Source organism: Phlebotomus papatasi, chromosome 1 (assembly GCF_024763615.1).
Source record: "Phlebotomus papatasi isolate M1 chromosome 1, Ppap_2.1, whole genome shotgun sequence".
In the NCBI taxonomy this organism is placed as follows: Eukaryota; Metazoa; Arthropoda; class Insecta; order Diptera; family Psychodidae; genus Phlebotomus; species Phlebotomus papatasi.
Window position 1 is genome coordinate 64,047,291 of NC_077222.1, and position 19,660 is coordinate 64,066,950.

The window sequence follows — 19,660 nt, forward strand, 5'->3', positions numbered from 1 at the left end:
TAACGATACCTCAGACTCTTCGGACATATAATCTTCAGAATTGTTGCTCTTTCTTCAAGGAGAATAAATACTTTTATGAATTTCTTGAAGATTTTCATCTTAACCTATTCAGTTAATGTACTAGAAATACTTGGGATAGAATATTAATATTTTGGTATTAGTTCCTTACTTACAGTATAAGACAAGATTTTAAGATTTTGCCAGGGGTCAGTTTTCCATAAGGGGCCCCATAGGTTCACCACTTCTACTTTATCTCATCCCCCGATCCAATACGGGTAGCCGCTCTATATCACAGCTCTGTATTTTGTATTTTGATCTCTGTCAGGCTATTTTTCCAAGAATTGAAGGACTGAAGGAACTGAAAACTCATTCCCGACGACAGTAGGCATTTCGCAGAAATGCAGAAATCATAATCATTCAAAACCGTCTGATCTAAGTTATAATCAATATGGTATGCGATAAGTGAGAATGGTTTAATTTCAAATGATTTCTAGTTACCTATACTTCACTTTTTTCCCATAAGGTTTCTTTTCGCAATTTCTTTAAATTTTGAGGAAAAGGAAAAATTTCTATTTTAGGGAATGAAAAAAATGTTTCTTAGAGATATTAAACATTTTTCTATTCCGATATGTTTTGATTTTTTTGTAAACTTAAGAAATGTGAATAGACAATGAATGATATTTTACTTTCTAAAATAATTACAATATCAGTGGCTTTTTTCAAAACAATCTTGCGCATGGAAATCTCAGAACTGTCCCAAAACTTCCCGTCTCTTTCCCGCGCGTACAGTTTCTCCATATTTGTCCCCTTTGTCCCACTTTCCAGGATACCGCCAAAATTTTACTTTTTATTACTGTTTATTTTCGCAAAAGCCACAAAGTTTAATGGTAATACACAAATTTTGATCTAAATAGCGATATGATAACCATTGCTGATGCTGATACATTTTCTCTCGAAAAGCTCACTACAGAGAATATTATGAGCGTGCCTGGAAAGAAAATTGTTCAGGCACAGGGATCATAGCGAGGATTGAAGTGAGTACAGCTTCCTTTTCCATTGTGCGTACGAGGAATTGGCACTCGAAAGAGTCTCCCTTGAGGCATACAGACACAAACTTTAAATTGCATCGCTCCTGCCCTCAATCCATGCTCAGCCTGAACAATAGGGATGCTTTTCATGTCCAAATACACTCCATTGTTTCCAGCAAGGACAATTGATCCATTAATAGACTTTAGGAAGATATTTTGATCTGCTGACCAGATGATTTCCTTACTCTCCATCTCTGTCCCCTCAGCTCCACGCAGGACCATTTTTCCTTTTGCCAGGATTTGGAGAGGCTCCTCCATGGAGCTCGTGACACGACTGGCGCTAACGGTGGTTGTCTTAAGATTGCGAACTCCCTGAGGGATGCTATATCTGATGGATGAAAATTTTATAAATAAAAATTGAATGAAAATTTTATGGAAAAATTTCAACCTGGGCTTTGATGTCGTAAAAATCGATTCCTTGGTAACGGGATCACGAACTTCAAAGAGATTGATTCCTTTAAAATGAGTCCCATTGCGTCCCATATGAACCTTGTTGTGAATGTGACCATTGCGATTGACTAGATTCAACAGAACTGCTCCTGCATCACCGGTAATTGTTACAGGAACATCTGTGAATCCTTCCAATTGACCATCGCGTTTGTAGATGCGATCCAAGTCAGTGTTTCCGAAGAATTTAACAGTGTCTGCTTCAGGAACAAGTTCCATGAACTCCATCCCTCTCCCAAGGCGTAAAATTCCCACAATAGTAAGTGTGAGAGCGAGATTGCCAATTGTGAGGATCAGAAGGAGGATAACAAGCACCCAAAAAGCACAAGTATTGCGTCCCTTGAGGTAATCCTTCTCAGACTCCGGGAGGTAATTGACCCTCGGTGGATTGTAGGTGTGAGTAGTGCTTTGGGGATAGCTAGAAACATCCCCAATTGGCAGTGTAGCCATTCCACTATCATCCCCATCGTCAGAGAACTGAGGAGAAGCACTCCGCACGAAAGTATTATCCATTTTTCTCTCGGTTTTCGGTGAAAATATTGATTTTTTCTCACAAGATTTTTCACAAAATCCCAAAATTGACAAATTTCTGCATGCCTGGAAAGGGAATGCGCGCGCAATTTTCCCGCAATTTCCCTGGAAGCCCGCGATTTTTTAGCCGCTAGGGGTCGTTTTCCGTTACGATTTTGAAAAGTTTATCAGTTTTTTCGTCTTAAGCTGGCTATACACTAGACAAAGTTTATTGCAATATTTCTTTTCAATATCCAATATTGACAAGGATTACCTCCGCATTGTAAAGATTTATTGACATAAAAGTTTCAAAATTGAAGCAAATTGTCCAGTGTGTAAGCAATTATTGCAATATTTGTTTAAATATGGTGCATTTTTTTTAAATATTAAATTTCATTATTTTGAATGACTACACACATGGTCAAATAATGTCAATAAAAATTTTCAAAGTCACATTGAAATTAAATTTCAAAGAAATTCTAAATATCAAATTGATTTGATATTTCCTTCAATATTTTTTAACTCTTTCGTCTCCTTTGGGACTCTGGGTACCCATGGAAACAACAATTTTTTTAGATTATCTAGAATCGACAAAAATCCGATTCTTCTGAATAATTACAAACTATAAGGATATCCAAATATAGGATATTTTTTGCAGGATCCTAATTAACTCCTGAGCTTAAATATTTTTGGTCAAAAATCGCGAATTTTCGATTTTCTGCTTCCTTGCAGATAACGTGACTTTTTTTATATTTCTAGACCAGAATAAGGAAAAACCTCTCGGGGCCAATAAGTATGATAACTAACAATTACAGATTATATAAATTCGAAAAACAATTGTTTCTTAAATTTTCAAAAAACTTGTTAAAACTTTATGGGTACTCTCGTCCCCAAATATCTAGAGGTCAAATGTAAGGTTATCCCGCCAATGCCCGCCATTTGCTTTTTGACACCAATCTTGTAAGAAAATTCTAAGTGGGAGCGACATTTTTGCCAATATGGCCGATAATTTTGACATTTTGCAGCCCGGGAGATTACTTTCAGGGAAGTTTTTCCTATTCTTCCTAATTTTTGTGAATTCTGATTGTCGATGAAGTGTTTTTTTTTGGCTCTTGAGAAAGCTTAATGTGTCTGCAATAACATCGTGTTGAGAGAAATGTGTTTTAAAGTGTTATTGTGTGAAATATTTTGAGGAATCTGTTGGCAAGCAGGAATTTGGTGTCTTCTTGACCACTTCCTGGACATCCCACAAGATGGTCAATAATTCTTCTTGTTTTAGTGATCAACATTGTAAAGGAGTCGTTTAACACGCAAAAATAATTCACAAAATTGATATTATTGGCTTTTGGAAAATTGAAGTTTGTCTCCTTTTCGTTCTTCTGGAGACGAGAGTACCCATGAGTTTTCCAATTTCCCAGAGGCGGAGAAAATTCATTCTCTACAAAAGTATCATATTTGACCACTAAGACTTACAATAAAGTGAGTTTAACTGAAATTCGTTCGCTGGATATTTTGTGGTCCGGAAAGAGTTAATGGTCAGGAAACTTCTTCCTTCAGAACATCACAGAACTGCTGGGATTTCCTTGTTCATGAATGAAAACACATCCAAGATCAAAATCCAAGTCAGAACATATCTCTTCCGGCTTCATCCAGAAAATCCCAGATTATTGGAATTTCGCTGTACATTTTGTCAAATCTTCCTAAGAATCCAGCTTGGTTAGCAGTTTTCATCTGCTTCCTCAAGGAAATCACAATTCCTCTGGAATTTTGTTGTGCACTTGGTCGAATACACCAAGAATATTCAAGTTGCTCAGAAGATTTCTGTTGATTCCTCCAGGAAATCATAAATCTTCTGGGATTTTGTTGTGTATTTTATCAAATACGCCCAGAATACTCAAATTGGTCAGAAGATTTCTCCTGATTTCTCCGGGAAATCACAGATCTTCTAAGATTTTCTTTCTGAAATTTTCTGACCAACATGAGTATTCCGGGAGTCCTTGGCAAAAAATATAACAAAATAGAAGATCTGTGATTTCCTAGAGAAAAAAGGTGAAATCTTTCGACCAACTTTGGTATTTTGGGTGTTCTTGATGAAATCCAGAAGAAAATCCTAGAAGATCTGTGATTTCCTGGAGAAATCTTTTGACCAATGTGAGTATTTTGGGTGTTCTTGACAAAATACAGAAGAAAATCCCAGAAGATCTGAGATTTTCTGGAGAAAGTAGGGGAAAAGTCCTGACAAAGACTGGGAATGGGTTTCTGGGAAGAATTGATCAGGATATACACCAGAATCTCTGGTCCTGTCATCGATGATATTCTGAGATATCTTCCTGTTCATAAACATGCTAATTCCAAGAGTTTTTCGATGTTATAAAAAGAAATGAATCTCTGATTAGAATGGTAATTTAATAAATTGCAATATTGAAGTTTTAATATTGAAGTCAATTTGTTCAGTGTAGGCGAGTATTGAAATATTGGTTTCAATATTCTCTTCAATATTCAATTTTTATGTCAATGTCACTTTGAAATGTTATTATTGCAATAATTTGCCTAGTGTGTAGACAGCTTTATTCTAATATTTCTTATAAATTTATTGTCTTTTCTTCTCATTTTTGGTCATATATTTTAATTATTTATTCCCTATATTTGCCAAATTCTTTTAACTTAAGATAAGATAAGATTTTGCCAGGGGTCAGTTCTCCATTTCGGATATTCCGATGCATCCAGGCCACCAATTGGGCCCCTTATGCTTCCCCACTCCTATTCTATCTTATCCCCCGATACGGGTAGCCGCTCTATATCGCAGCTCTGTGTGGACAATCAGTGCCGTTACTATATCACAGCATCCCTTCTCGGTGTGTGTTTGGGATCAGTGACAGCGAATACTTGTATCGACTGAAGTACCACTTTCATGTCGAAACTCGTTTTCGTACCAGCCTCTATTGTTTTAGGCGGTTCACTTTTTTGCCAATATGCACCATTGGCATTACTATTCATTCATTCACTGGACGAATTCGAAGCCGATATGGCATGAGAAATCTTTTTTCTGCTGCCGCTCAGCTCCGAACCCACGACCTCGCAGTCACAGAGCCACTGCTCTATCCACTGACCCACTCGAGGCGCTTCTTTTAACTTAGTATCATAAAAATCTCTAACATTTCTGATTTTATCCCGATACTGAAAATAAGGTAAAAATTTGAATCAATAACCAGCAAAATTGGCTTTTTTTACTTACATTTTGCTCGCAATTCCTTTGAAATTTCACTAAACGATCTTCCAATTTCTTGATAAGTGCCTCATAGTTACTGTTTAATTCTTCAATGTCTCTTTTAGCCGCAATCTTCCTCTCCTTGCAAAACATTTCAAACTTTTCAGCTAAATTCTCGGCGTATCCCAAATTTTCATAGGCTTTATCGAAAATTTCCCTCAATTTCTCTTTTCTCTCCATCGTGGATCTTTTATCTGCATTCCAGGCCTCCAATAACTTAATTTTAGAATCTCTAACAGTCCCAATTTCTTCTCTAATTCCTTCAATGACCGCTTCCAACTCTTCAATTCTTCCCCTGAGTGAAAGTCCAAAGTATTTCAGATCAGCAACAGTTTGATATCGCAATTTCCTGATTTCTTTTTCCTCTTTGGACATCCCATTGATTATTTTTTCGTATTCTAGCTTCTCCTCGAGAACAATTCTTTCGAAAATTTCGATGTCTCTGAGAAAATTTTGTCTAATTTCTTCAGTTTTTTCCTTGAATTCCACTAAAGTTCTCTTGATAGCTCGTAATTTTTCTTCAGAGTTATTCTTTATCTTCATATATTGATTTTGGAAATACTTTTTGATACTTAGTCCATCTGTTTGATTGATTTCTAATTGATATCTTTTAGAATTTGGCAGTGTTTTGGTATTTGATTGCACTTTAAGGCTCTGCAAAAGCTCATACAATTCCTGATCTCGTCTCTTGAGACTTTCAAAGAGAAGATTCTGTTCTTTTTGGAACTTCTTTGTGGTTAAAACTGAATGATCTTTTAATTTTGTCTTTATAGAATTAATATCTAAAAGGCAATTGGTATATTCTTTCATCAATTGCAAGTCTGTTGAGTTAATGAGGGAATAGTAGAGGGTTTCAGTGAGTCCTTAAAATGTAAATTTAGTGCTTACTCTCGAGCAGAAAATAAATAACCGAGTTTATAGTCAAAAGAGTCAAAAGTATTACCTTTTTCCATACTTTCTTCAACTTCTTCAACCAAAAAATCACATTCCCTCAATTCTCTTGCAAGACTTTCTTCTAATCCTTCAATTTTTCTCTCTCTTTTGCTAAAATCTTCACGGAAAGATTCGCTTTCTCTCGTAAGTTCAGAGAATTTTCTGGATTCTTCAGATTTTGGAGGGTCAAAACTTGCATTCAGAGGAACAGAATGTCCTGAAATATTGCCAAATGTGCTTTCTTCATTAGTTCTCGCGGTTAAGACTTCTTCAATCTTCTCTTTAATCCCTTTTCTCAGGCTTCTGATGTCATGTCCGAAAGATCGAGCAGTACCAAGAGCTTCACCATAATCTCTGTGGCTGCTGCTCAAACTTCTATGTACTTGGACATTCGGCGTGCTGCTTTTCAACCCAGCACTCCCTAAAAATTGCTGATAAGGCGATTTTCCCAAGGACGATTGATGTTTTCTCAAATTTTTATGCTGTATTGACATACTCTATTAATTTTTGTAGAAAGTAAAACTATTTGACTGCAAAATATCTTAAGAAAAACATAAATTTTCCCCGAACATATTTACAAGAAGTATTTTTATTATTTATTTGTGTTCTTTTTTGAACAATTTTGTACTTGAAGCCTACTCAAAAGGTAAAAATTTAAATTTGAATTTTCATTTCCAGTAAAAATTGCCGCTTTTTCCAGTGGCGCTGCAATCGCTTGAGAGTGTTTTCCTATTCGGACAGTGACGATTTGTTTTTCAGCAGTGCGGTGTATTTTTCCTCAATTTTCTCACAAAATACCCATAAACTTGTAGTGAAATGGCCTCTGAGCGGTACAGCTTTTCCCTGACAACATTTAGGTGAGTAGAAAAATTACCAGCAAGTGATTTTCCGTGGAAATTTGCCATGTAATTCCATCCTAACCTCACATTGCTCAATGACTATGCAGCCCTTCAGGGAAGCTGGTTCAGATTGAATATGCCCTGGCGGCTGTGTCAGCTGGAGCCCCATCTGTGGGTATTAAGGCCACCAATGGTGTGGTCCTGGCCACGGAGAACAAGCACAAGTCCATTTTGTACGATGAGCACAGTGTAAACAAGGTGGAAATGGTGACAGATCACATTGGGATGGTTTACTCAGGAATGGGTCCGGATTATCGGTTGCTGGTGAAACAGGCCCGCAAAATGGCCCAGCAGTACTACCTCGTATATCAGGAGCCAATTCCCACGGCTCAACTGGTGCAGCGTGTGGCTACGGTGATGCAGGAATACACGCAATCCGGAGGAGTTCGTCCCTTTGGTGTTTCCCTGCTCATCTGCGGCTGGGACAATGATCGTCCCTACCTGTTCCAGTGTGATCCATCTGGAGCCTATTTCGCATGGAAGGCTACAGCCATGGGGAAGAATGCTATCACCGGGAAGACATTCCTGGAGAAACGCTACAGCGAGGATCTTGAGCTCGATGATGCCGTTCACACGGCCATCCTGACACTCAAAGAGGGATTCGAGGGTCAGATGACCGCTGACAACATCCAAGTGGGCGTTTGCGATGAAAATGGCTTCCGGCGGCTCGATCCTTCGACTGTGAAGGATTACTTGGCGAATATTTAAGCAGCATTTTTGGTGATGTTTCATCTGAATTCTAATTAAACTCGGTTTTACACAATAAAAATTGATTTGTTTTTATTTTTTAAATTTAAAGAAAAAGTTATAGTGATAAATCTTAATTTGTTCGTGTAAGGTGAGATTCTCATGAGAGCCAAGGGGTGAGTCATTCCAAATGTTGCTGACAAGTTTCTGAACTATCGGAAATCACGAAATACTAAAAGAGAATTTTGAGTCCGTTTCTATTAATAAATTATCTCAATGTGAACTGAAGTTAGTTATGATTGACATAAAGAAAAGTACGCGGTTTTAGAAGAAACAAAGCGTTCGAGACTTTGCGAGCTGCTCGAACTCCCGAGAAGGAGTTCTCTCTCGAATTTAATTTGTCTATAAATAACCACAAAACCATCTTGTTCAAGAAGAGGATATAAAAAAAATCATTAACGTTTTAACTAATTAATTGGCCAAATCGGATGAAAATTAGACTTTTGACCTTCAATAATTCAAGATGGCGAATTTTCCGGTGATAGATGTCAAAGGACGAAATGTTCAGCTAGGTTACCTCCAAAACATATCTAAAATTGAACGTAATCGCCAAGGCCAATTTTTTGCAAAATTACAAACACCTAATTTTTTACCTATTTTTCGAGATGGGGACCACATGAAAGGGGAGGGGGAAGAACTAAAGAGATTAATTTCGAGGTAATGTCATTTGAGGAGGGGTCATCGAAGATCGGAAATCAATATCTCTTACCGTTTAAATTTTATTTGGGTCAAAAGACTGAAAAAGCGCGAAAAACAGTATTTCCAAAATAAATCTATTACCGTTACTTTTACGATCCATCACCGATTATGAACGATGCAGTCGGGTTCAGAATTACAAGATCTTTCAAAAAAGTCTAAATTTAACCAAATCCGTCGAAAATTATGCCCTCCAGGGTGGTTGACCTTTGACCTTCAATAATTCAAGATGGCGAATTTTCCAGTGATAGGTGTCTAACGATGAAATGTTCAGCTGGACTACCTCCAAAACATATCCAAAAATGAAAGAAATCGCCAGGGCCAATTTTTTGCAAAGTCAAAAAAACATGTTTTTGAGGGGATAAAATCATTTTTTTACTTAGCCAATAGCTTAATTTTATATAATATAGGTAATGCTATTTCTTAAATATTTAGTAATTTCAAGTAGAATGTTAGTCTGCCATTTATAGGAATTTTCGATCAATAATTTAGCCATAACCATGAAAAAAGAAAAAGATTTTAAAATTCTCGATTCATTCATTTTCAACCGCTTATCCCTATTGGGGTCGCGGGTAAAATTCTCGATAATTTATTTAATTATAACGATATCCTAACCTCAAAACAATGTTGATCTTCGCTTAATCTTTCTTAAATATTTAGTAATTTCAAGTGGAATTTTAGTCTGCGTTTATAGGAATTTTCGATCAATAATTTAGCCATAACCATGAAAAAAGAAAAAGATTTTAAAATTCTCGATGATTTATTTAATTATAATGATATCCTAACCTCAAAACAATATTAATCTTCGCAAATTATCTTCTTGTGATTTTTTGTAATAATTAAATTAAATTAAATTAAATAATTAAATAAATAAACTAATTAAAAAATCTCATGTCACCTGGAAATTGGGATTTTGCTTTATTATTTTCTTTCTTGTGGTTAGGTTATACATAACCACAATTTGTAGAACAATCACTTTACAAGAATAAGAGAATTAAGACTCCATATAAAACAAATATCTTTCAGGAGAAAAAATCGGTTATTTTTTATTGAAAAATATCTCATTTATTTGTTTTTTTTTTTCAACTCTTTCAATAACCCCACTTTTTTAATCCACATTCCGGCAAAAAGGTAAGCTTTTGAATGATGAGCATGTGCAACTCGGTAGTAGAACAGGAAACCCTAGAAATCATGAGAATATTCCACAAAATCGGGAAAATATTATCAAAACTGAAAATAAAAAAATCAGTTCAAGAACCTTTGGCTTTGAATATATTTCATGAATGCCACGAAAGACTAGATTTTGTTAAAGATCATAAACTCATGAAAGATTTTAAGAATACCAGGAAACCCAGTTAATTTTAATTTACACCTGTGAAAACCAACTTGTAAATGTAATGTTTTCGCGATATCTACGATATCTAGGAAATTTTCTAACAAACCCTTACAAGGTTTCTCGTGGAGCCATTATGAAGAGGCGTAGATAGGGGAGTCCATACATTTTTCAGGGAACCCGGGAAACTCGTACATTTTTCTAGGAACTCACAAAGAACATATACATTTTTTTTCAGGGAACTCATATATTTTTTCAGTGACCCATACATTTTTTCGGGGAACCGGGAACTTGAGCCACTCTATTTCCTTATGAATAACCCCTTGGAATTGCATACCCGTAGGAGATATTTTTGGAATAAGTTACGGAAACGCCGTGATGTATGCAAAAAAATTTCGGTGCTAATTTTTTTAAACTATTTTTAGCGCCAACGGTTCATAAGAATTTCAAATTTATCACTTGAAAAATATTTACATTTCTAAAATGATTTTATTAATTAGCTCAATAATAGGCAATTCATATAAAATTCTTATGACGTGAATGTCTTATGACAGGGACGCCGTGATGTTTATATGCAAATCATTTTTGGCGTCAATTTCTTCGATCTTTTCAGTTCCAATCCAACTGTTCATAAGAAATGCATTTCAAATGTACTGCGGGAAAATGCATAAATTTAACCCTTTCGTCTCTTTTGGGACCCTGAATACCCAAAGCAGCATATGAATATTCTGTGAAAAATAATGTTTTTTAATTATTCAGAAGTGATAAAAATCCTATTCTTGTGGATGATTACAAACCATAAGGATATCCAATTGTAAGATATTTTTTGTAGGACCTCAATTAATTCCTGAGCTTAGATATTTTTGATTAAAAAAATTGTGAAATTGGCTTGCAGCATATGTTACGGTCCGGAAATGGTTAAGGGGTCTACCCGGTCCGTCGCACTTAAAATTGGATTGATACAGTAGACTAGACTCTCTCAATTGGGCATTTGGGGCAAAATTTCATCCGATTTATCGATTAGATTTGGGCATCAAAGCCTTTGTAAATTCCACAAAAAGCGCTCAATTATTAAGAATCTTGATAAAATAGGAAGAACTACAGCGAATTTCAGCGAATTAGCTTCATCATTAAACGTGAAAATTGTCAACAAAAATTTCCCCCCCATTGAAAAAAACCGATTGAGCGAGAGTCTACTGTAAATTGATTTTGTTGTGACGTTCAAAAAAAGAAGAGTGCGAAAGAGTAAGATAGACATATGATTTTTTTTAAGAAAGAAAAGGAAGCAAATGTCGATTTTATGCAAGGGGTAGCTCATTCCCATTTTTCTGACAAGGATTTCTGGTTTCTCGGGTTTCGCGATGCAGAAATTGGGTTTCTCTCGGGTTTCGCGATGCAATTTTTGGGTTTCTCGGATTTCGCGATGCAATTTTTGGGTTTCTCAGGTTTCGCGATGCAATTTTTGAGTTTCTCGGGTTTCGCAATGCAAAAAGTGGGTTTCTCGGACAATTGACGAGGGTTTCTCAATATGAGTTACCCCTTGATTTTATGAAATTTCCTGACCTTGGAGCCATAAAACCCGTAAAAATTACAAAAATGATTTTAAAATGTATAAATTAGCTGCTAAGTAGCAGAGAAAACTAAAAAAATTTTTGCTGATTAAAATCATTTTAATTTTATATTTTAATTCTGCTCAAAGCCAACCCCGCTCATAAACAAGACCCCAACTCCCAAACAAACCGATTTCGGACGTACCAGGAGGACTAAAATGAACCTCAAAGCAGTGCAATGGGAATAAATTCTGGCAGTCCAAGAAACCACTTTGGTGAAGTTTCAGCCAAATCAGAGGGCATAATTCCGTTGATGTTTGCAATAGAGAAAAAAATTCACGGCACAGAATGTTTTATTTTGAAAGATATTTCAAAGATACATTGAGAGACAAAATCAAGACAAATCGAATGGAGTTGAATGCTTATTCCATCCCATCATCCTCTGCATCACCCTCGACGGCTTCCATGTCTTCATCCTCCTCGCCCTCCTTCTTCTCTGACGGCTTCTCGTAGACGCGTTCCATGGGCGACACCACAACTCCATCCCAGACGCTCATCTCCTGAGCGATGCTGGCATTTCCCTCCAGGCCCAGGATGTGCTTGTAGCCTCCATGGGCCAGCACCCTGAGCAGAGTCTGAGCTGTCATGCAGCACACGTCCTGCTGCTCCAGACTCATGGATGTGTGCACACGGATGTGGCCAACTTCGCAGGGATCAGTAATTCCTGCAGATCCTGGGAGGAACAGCCCTGAAGCCAGAAGCTGGAACACCCTCCTGAAAGCTTGATTGATGGGCAGAGCCTGACGGCTGGGGTTGTTCATGATGGCCAAGTGGGCCAGCAGATCCAGTGTCCAGGGAGACATGGGAGCAAATCCGTCAAAGCGCTTAGTTAGATCGCGCAAGATGCGAATGAGTACTTTGATAGAGGAGTGATGGGCATTCTCCTCGAACCATCTGATGTGCCTGATGGCAGCCAAGTGACTCTGCATGACTTTGGCATCGAGATGCGTCTCCGGTTCAAGCTTCCGGATGTTCTGAGGCAAAGTAGCGATCAGAACACGCACCTTGGCCACGCGATTGGCAATGTCGAAGCCCTTCTCGTGCAGACTGGTGCTCAAAGCTTCAGCCTTCGTCACAACTTCCGTCTTCATGGCTGTCTTGAGATCTTCCTCGACTTTCCTCGCCAGTGCCTCACAAGCCTCCTTCGTAGGCAGAGTCTTCAGGATGACCACAATGTCAGCTACATTGTTTCCTGTCATCATTGTACCCTTCTTGAATGATCCCACCTGACGCACTTCGTCGAGTTGGCAGGTGGAAAAGTCCCCAGGAGCCACCACGAGATTGTCCAGGACACCCTGAACTTTAGTCACGAGATTCCCAATGGCCGTCTGCTCCACGGCCGTGGGACAGAGGTCCTGATTGCGCTTCAGGAGAGCCGCTGTTAGGGCAGAGTCGTCTGGAGGCTGCACAACTTTCGGAAAAGCCAATTCGGCCAGCGTCAGGTCAAACGGATGCCGTGGCACGAAGGTTTTCTTGAATGGAACCCTCACTCCACCACCACGCATTCCCCCACGACCACGCAGACCTCCTCGTACCATCTTTAGTTCAGCAGAAAGTGAAAAACTTGAGTAAATTGAGGAATTGATGAAAACCGGCGTTTTTCTACTCTTTTTGACAGACGCACTATTTACTTCCAATTTCCAATGCGCATGTTCACTGGAATAATGGAAAGTTAGAGGGCGCAGCCATGTGCTTTCAAATTCAAAAAATTTTAGCCGTTTTTAAGAGATGATAAGAAAAAGTTCAAAAAATAAGATTACAGTAGGCTCTCGCTCAATCGACTCTTTTTCAATCAGCCGAAAAATTTTGTTGGCAATTTTCACGTTTAATTATGAAGCAAAGGACATTGGGCAAAACGGTCCAACCTTTCGCCACGAATGAGACCTATACCATCAGATAGATTTTGGCAAAGGTAACAAGTTTTGTTCCGGGACCAACCCCAAAAATATGTAGGAAAAGCACTAGAAGAGCATAAAACATAGGGGAAACTGGGGCACCACCAAATACGGGGTAGCACCAAACACTAATTTTTATTTCCTAACTACTTGGACTATCTCAACCATTTCTTCAGTAGACAAGCATCCCTATAGTGCCTATAAATTCCTATAGGTCCTGTCGTTAGAAGTCGAATAGCTGATTAAAAAATCGCAGTGTTTGGTATTGTTTGTAATTGTATTGATGTGTTTGTAATTGTATTGTTTTTTTTTGCAAAACTCCTTTTATACAATAACGGTTAATCGTATATTGGTCATTTCTAAGAATAATTTGTAAAGAAGGACTCAAAGAAAATTTTCCTGGAACAAACCATATCTTTATCTCTTCACTTTCCCTGCAATTTTTCAGATCTTCCTTATAAATCTTTTACGATCCTTTAAACTCATGAAAAAGTATTGTATCCAGGGAAATGTCTCTGGCGCCTACACACTAGTAGAAATTTAAAAAAAAGCCTTTTTTAAAAAATTCCGACGTTTCTGCCTACAATGATAGGGGAAATTTTCTTTAAAGGGAATTAAAAAAAATTCTACTAATGTGTAGATATACAGTAATATTCTTCTTGAAAAAAGAATTAAAACCTCTAAAAAGCGCAGGGTCCTAAAAGATACCGTTATTTAAATATTTTGAATAATAAATTCAGAGAAAAAAAATGTTTGAATTAATTATAGTGAGAACCTTTTGCAAAATTTCTTTAGTAACTGTACCCTTACAACCCTATGAACTTCAGCAATCCTAGCTCCTTTTTTAAGGAAAATATGTCTCTAAAGACGACAAAAGGATGCAATTGAGGAAATACGTTTAGCGGAATTAAAGAATATTCGAGGATATTTGTGGAAAATCTGGATACAAGAGAAATAGGGATACGGTTTTTTTTGGGAAAATGTTCCTTGAGTTCAGTTCTCGTTATTTAAAAAAAGCAAGTTTCATAAAAATTGTTCTACCAATTTCTTAAGAACACTTACTTTAAGACATCTGAAAAAGTTGACGTGATGGACCATAAGTTTTTTTGGGTCATATGTTCAAGATACACCAAGGACTCCGAAAATACCTGTGATTTGCCATTAAACGAAATAAGTTTTCGTTTTGTTGCCCTTTAATGTGCGATGGCTTTAAACATGACCAGTTTGTATGGGAGCTACCAGATAGAGCAGTCAGAGGGAAAATCTAAAAATATTTATTTAAAGCTTATGTCATATATCGACTTTGTCCCAAATTTCATTAAGATCGGTTAAGCCTTAATCCGTTTTTTCGAGTAATAAATTGACAAAGTTGTGAATTTTCCGAAATATATCGTTGATTTCCCAAGGAATGACAGTCCTTTTTGACTTTGGTCTCGGTAAATTTTAAGTCATACACCAAGACCTACAAAATGGGCATAGTCCCATCTCTGGCGAAGGGTTGGACCAGCTCCCATACATTTCTGCCCATTGTCCTTTGCTCAAATTCGCTGTAGTTCCTCTTATTTTATCGTGATTCTTTATAATTGAGCGCTTTTTGTGGAATTTACAATGACTTTGACGCCCAAATCTATCGATAATTTGGATGACATTTTGCCCCATATGCCCGATTGAGAGAGAATCTACTGTAATAGGGGAACTCAAGGTACAGTAGACCCTCACTCAATCGGCTCTTTTTCAATCGGGCGAAAAATGTTAACAATTTTCACGTATTATGAAGCTAATTTGCTCAAATTCGCTGTAGTTCTTCCTATTTTATCCTGATTCTTTATAATTAAGCGCTTTTTGTGGAATATGCTGATTTTTAAAAATTAATTAATTAAAATTTCAAAAAATATAGCTTAATATCGTACTTACATGCTCAATCTTGAATAAAATATTTATTTTATTGAAAAAAAATCCCTAAAAATGAAATTTTTAAAATCCCTTTAAAAAAATCCCTGTAGCGGAGTGTATCAATATTTCAGATAGGTAATTGAGATAGATGAAAAAAAAATCAAGTAGGAAAAAAAGTTTGCATATAATTAAAGTATTGTCCAAATGTTGAAATCTTATAAATTATAAAATTATAAATTATAAAATTAAAATTATAAATGGAAATTTTTGTTATTTGTTATTCGGCAGTGCGATTTGGAGCCTTATAAAATAAATTTTATCACCGTTGTTTCTTTTAGTAATGACAGATTAAGAAAACTAATTAACAGCACAGAAAAAATTTTAGGTTCTACCTCATCCAAACAAGGTTGCAAACCTCTCTGTTTACATTTTTTAGAGTTCTTTTTCACGGAATTATTAAAACAATTTAATTCAAATTTAATTTAGAATTGAATGTATTGCGTGTTAATATAATATTTTTGAAGAAAAATAATTAAAGAAAAACACTAGGGGGAGGTGGAGCTACTTTGAGTTGTGGGGCTACATTGTTATACGATTTTTTGCACTTTTCTAAAGGAAACTGGATTTTAAGATGATGTAATTTGGATAGAAAAAAAACAATTGTGGATCTAAATAAAATAATCGTAAGGTCTAGCTTCATTTAGAAATTGGCGAAAAAATCGTGTAACCATATAGCCCCACAGCTCAAAGTAGCCCCACCTCCCCCTACTCGTTAAATATTTGATGATTATTGAGAATATTTAAACGTAAATTTTAAACAACGATTGGGTCAATTGGGTCATCGGTAATATAAAATTTATTTTTTTTACTAAAACCATCTAAAGTTATATTTTTCTCTTGGATGTCTGAAAAATTATTTTTTCTGACCCCCCTTAAAGCAATTATGAGCATTCTCTGTTAATTTCAGCTGAAAATATTAAAAATTACGCCGTACGTAGCTCATTTGTGTTAGTTGAAAATTTTAAACCTAATCTTCAACCATTTTCAACTTACCGATACTTTCAAGGTTTAAACTAATTGCGAGATTGTTATTGAGGTCGAAACTGAAATATTTTGTATAAAAATGATTTATTATTTTCAATTTTACGGTGTTATGAAATTGTATAATTAAGATTTTATTGCGGTTCTCAATATTTGTAATTATTGTGTTTTAATAATTTGAATAAATGGTATTTATCTTGAATGAGATTTATTTTAGTATCAAACATGTCCACAAAAATAGGTTAAAATAGATTAAATTATCATGAATATCGTAGTCATTAAAGCAAATGATTGAAATGGTCTTATTTTAATTATATGAGTTTTCACATTAAATTTCTGTCTAAAACTATATTTTCTGGCAGTAAGGGCAGAATAGCCTAATTCAGAACCTGCTTGAAATGGAAATTCTTTGAAACTCCAAATGGGAATACAGAATTTTCCCTTATGATACAACCTTTATCAGATTCTTTGTGCTTCATATAAATCTAAAATGCATTCATATTAATAAGTTTTGATTAAAAATATTTCCATTTGGAACAGTTTCTGAATTAGGCTAGTTTATCCTTATTTATGTAGTTCTTTGTATAAGAATTTTTCCATTAGATTTCTTAATTTGAAATTGAAATCGTTTCTGATTACAAGCGAGATTTTTATACAAATATTTTAAGTATTTATTGTTCGAACTAGAAGGTTCGTGGTGCAATGGTACACCCAGAAAAATATTCGAGTAAAACTTACTCGAATCGATGTTGAATTGACTCTTTTTCGTTGTGATTTTCGATTAACTATATTTTAGAGTTGATTTTACTTCTATTTAGGCGTAATATTCAGAAGAGTTGTTTTAACTTTTTTTTTTCTAAAATTTACATGACAAAAGAGTGTAAATAACTCTTTTTAAGACTGAAAATAACTCGTTTTAAGAGTTAAAATAACTCGTTCCATGAGTTAAAAAAAATCTTTTTTTGGAGTTAAAATATCTCTTTCAAATCATAAAATGGATAGATTTTGAAATTTTATGTTTTTTTTTATTTTATCATTTTCTTTATTAATATTTTCTTGATCTCAAGTTCCCTATATTCCAAACGAAATATCACGTATGATGCACGCACATGTCTTCATGAAACATTGTCAGGCATATTTCTAGTTGATGTTCCATATGAACTTTGACACACGAAAATCTTCTTGACTGAAGTATATTCTTAAAACGAAAACACTTATAAACATACTTCAGTCAAGATGAAATTTTACATAGGAAAAGAGTAATAATTACGTAGATATCCTACGAATTAATTCAACTCGCACCACGAGTTGTTTCAACTCTTTTTACTAAAATTTACAACGAAAAAGAATAACAAGTACATCGATATTCGTCTAGAGTTAATTCAACTCTGCCATAGAGTTGTTTTAACTTTTTAGGTTTTTTCTTAGTGTAGGATTGACCCTATTGATTTGACCTATATTATTATTAATAATAATATTACTAAGTTAATCAACGAAATTAGGTTTCTAAAAGGTTATAATACGACTTGGCACATTCTTAACTATGACTCCACGCTTTCATTGCATTTTTTTAATTGTATGCACTTGATCGAGTCAAGATACTTTTCTTAAAATGTGAGTAATGCTAATGTTAATAAATAGTTGATAACTATCAATTTATCAGGAAAATGATTTCGTTCAATATGTTTTTTTATTGTGTAATCAATTTTCCTGGTCAAATACGAGTTTAATAAATCCTAGAAATAAATTAAAATTTTGTCAATAATATGTTTTGGTCAGCAAAAATCTAATCATCACAAAAATGTTTTTAGTTAATAAAAAATAAAATAAATAAATAAATATAATTTAAAAATTGTAGAGCAACAACGAGTTTATTAATTTGCTTTCGCTGATAATTTGAGTGCTTTTAACGTTCTAAACTAAAGAGAACTGACGTATTTAAATTCTTACCAAGTAAATTTTGTTATTCACAGAGTCAAATTTATTGTATAATATCTTCTTAAGATTCTGAAAAATAAATCAAATTTATAATTGCAGGGCTATATCTCAATAATCGATGGCAGCCAAAATCCCGAAAGCCAAAATCTCGAATCCTCAAAATTCTGAAAGGGATGAAATTATATGGAGGAAAATGTTTAGAATAATTTCCTAAGACACAGAAGATTTCCCATTGCCTCCAGCAAGCGCGAGTACAATCGTGGGAGTAGATATGACACTTTTAAAAATTCGGGATTTTGGCGTTCGAAACCGGGACCCCTCAATAATACAATCCGATGAGATTATTAATACGGATTTTTTTATAAGGTTTTATTTTGTTTTTTTTTTTTTATAAAACTCACCTAACATTGGTTTATCAAAATATTCATCTTTGTTTTTTATTTGATAGGATTATAATATAATTAAATAGGATTATAATTAATTAGGTTATAATTAAATAGGATTTATTTGAAACTTCGACTATATTTAAAGAATTTTACTTGAAATCAACTCATAATTAAAAGAGATACTTAACAAATTATACCATGCCCTAATTTTATTACAATAATGTAGATGCCATTAAACTAAGAGGATATTTGCTCTGAATATGTTCATTCACAGTTAAATTAAATTAAATTATCTCAAAAATTATGGCACAACGGGATAAAAGAAAAACTAAATCTATATTAAACATAGCGATAATTGTATAGTTCCATGTAGATTAAAGTTCACTTGTAGGAAAGAGCAGGAATAATTATTAAGGGCTCATTAATAATAATTCATTATTATACTTTCGGCGCACCTTTTAGGTCGGTAAAATTTCAAGTAATTAAAATTCGTGTCCCTTTATTTCTCAAAAGATTTGAATAAGTCTGTCCCACTCTTTCGGTCTCAAAATTTGACTGTACTAAATTTAATTTGTTGATATTCAAAAAAAGAAGAAGAGGACGAAAGAATGCCATTATTCCGATATCCGGCTGACGGGGGGACAAAATGACATTTGGGTTTTTTGAATGTGGTCAACGGTTTTTCTCTTTTGCGCTGTGTGAATTTATTTTCCGTCAAAAAACAACAGAATTTTCTTTGTGATTCGCTTATGTTTCAATTTGCACCACAATTGAGTATCAAAAGCTTTGATAAAGTGAAAAGAACATTTTAATTCGCTCTGGACAAGCTGCATGTTTCATGAAAAACGTTTTGAATTCAACAACTGTTATAGTGTATGGCAGCTGTCAGCCGGATATCGAAGTGCCGGATATCGTAGAGATCTGAGTAGAAATATGTAGAGCCATTAGTGTCCGTTTTAAACCTTTTAAAATTAAG

The 19,660-nt window shown here is 35.1% G+C and overlaps 3 protein-coding genes across 3 annotated transcripts; 1 reads left to right on the forward strand and 2 right to left on the reverse strand.

Moving 5' to 3' along the window:
- Positions 1–838: 838 nt before the first annotated feature.
- On the reverse strand, positions 839–2,150 carry LOC129800008 (uncharacterized). The gene is made up of 2 exons (XM_055844355.1): positions 1,477–2,150; positions 839–1,416 (listed from the first exon to the last, which is right to left on the reverse strand). The coding sequence occupies exons 1-2, from the start codon at positions 2,046–2,048 to the stop codon at positions 1,005–1,007; spliced, it is 984 nt and encodes a 327-aa protein (XP_055700330.1). The 5' UTR covers positions 2,049–2,150; the 3' UTR covers positions 839–1,004.
- Positions 2,151–6,950: 4,800 nt separating this feature from the next.
- Positions 6,951–7,914, forward strand: LOC129800012 (proteasome subunit alpha type-2). The gene is made up of 2 exons (XM_055844360.1): positions 6,951–7,103; positions 7,193–7,914. Exons 1-2 carry the CDS (start codon positions 7,063–7,065, stop codon positions 7,851–7,853), a joined length of 702 nt encoding a protein of 233 aa, XP_055700335.1. The 5' UTR covers positions 6,951–7,062; the 3' UTR covers positions 7,854–7,914.
- Positions 7,915–11,806: 3,892 nt separating this feature from the next.
- On the reverse strand, positions 11,807–13,173 carry LOC129800003 (interleukin enhancer-binding factor 2 homolog). Its single transcript, XM_055844349.1, has one exon. The coding sequence runs from the start codon at positions 13,067–13,069 to the stop codon at positions 11,894–11,896; it is 1,176 nt and encodes a 391-aa protein (XP_055700324.1). The 5' UTR covers positions 13,070–13,173; the 3' UTR covers positions 11,807–11,893.
- Positions 13,174–19,660: the final 6,487 nt, after the last annotated feature.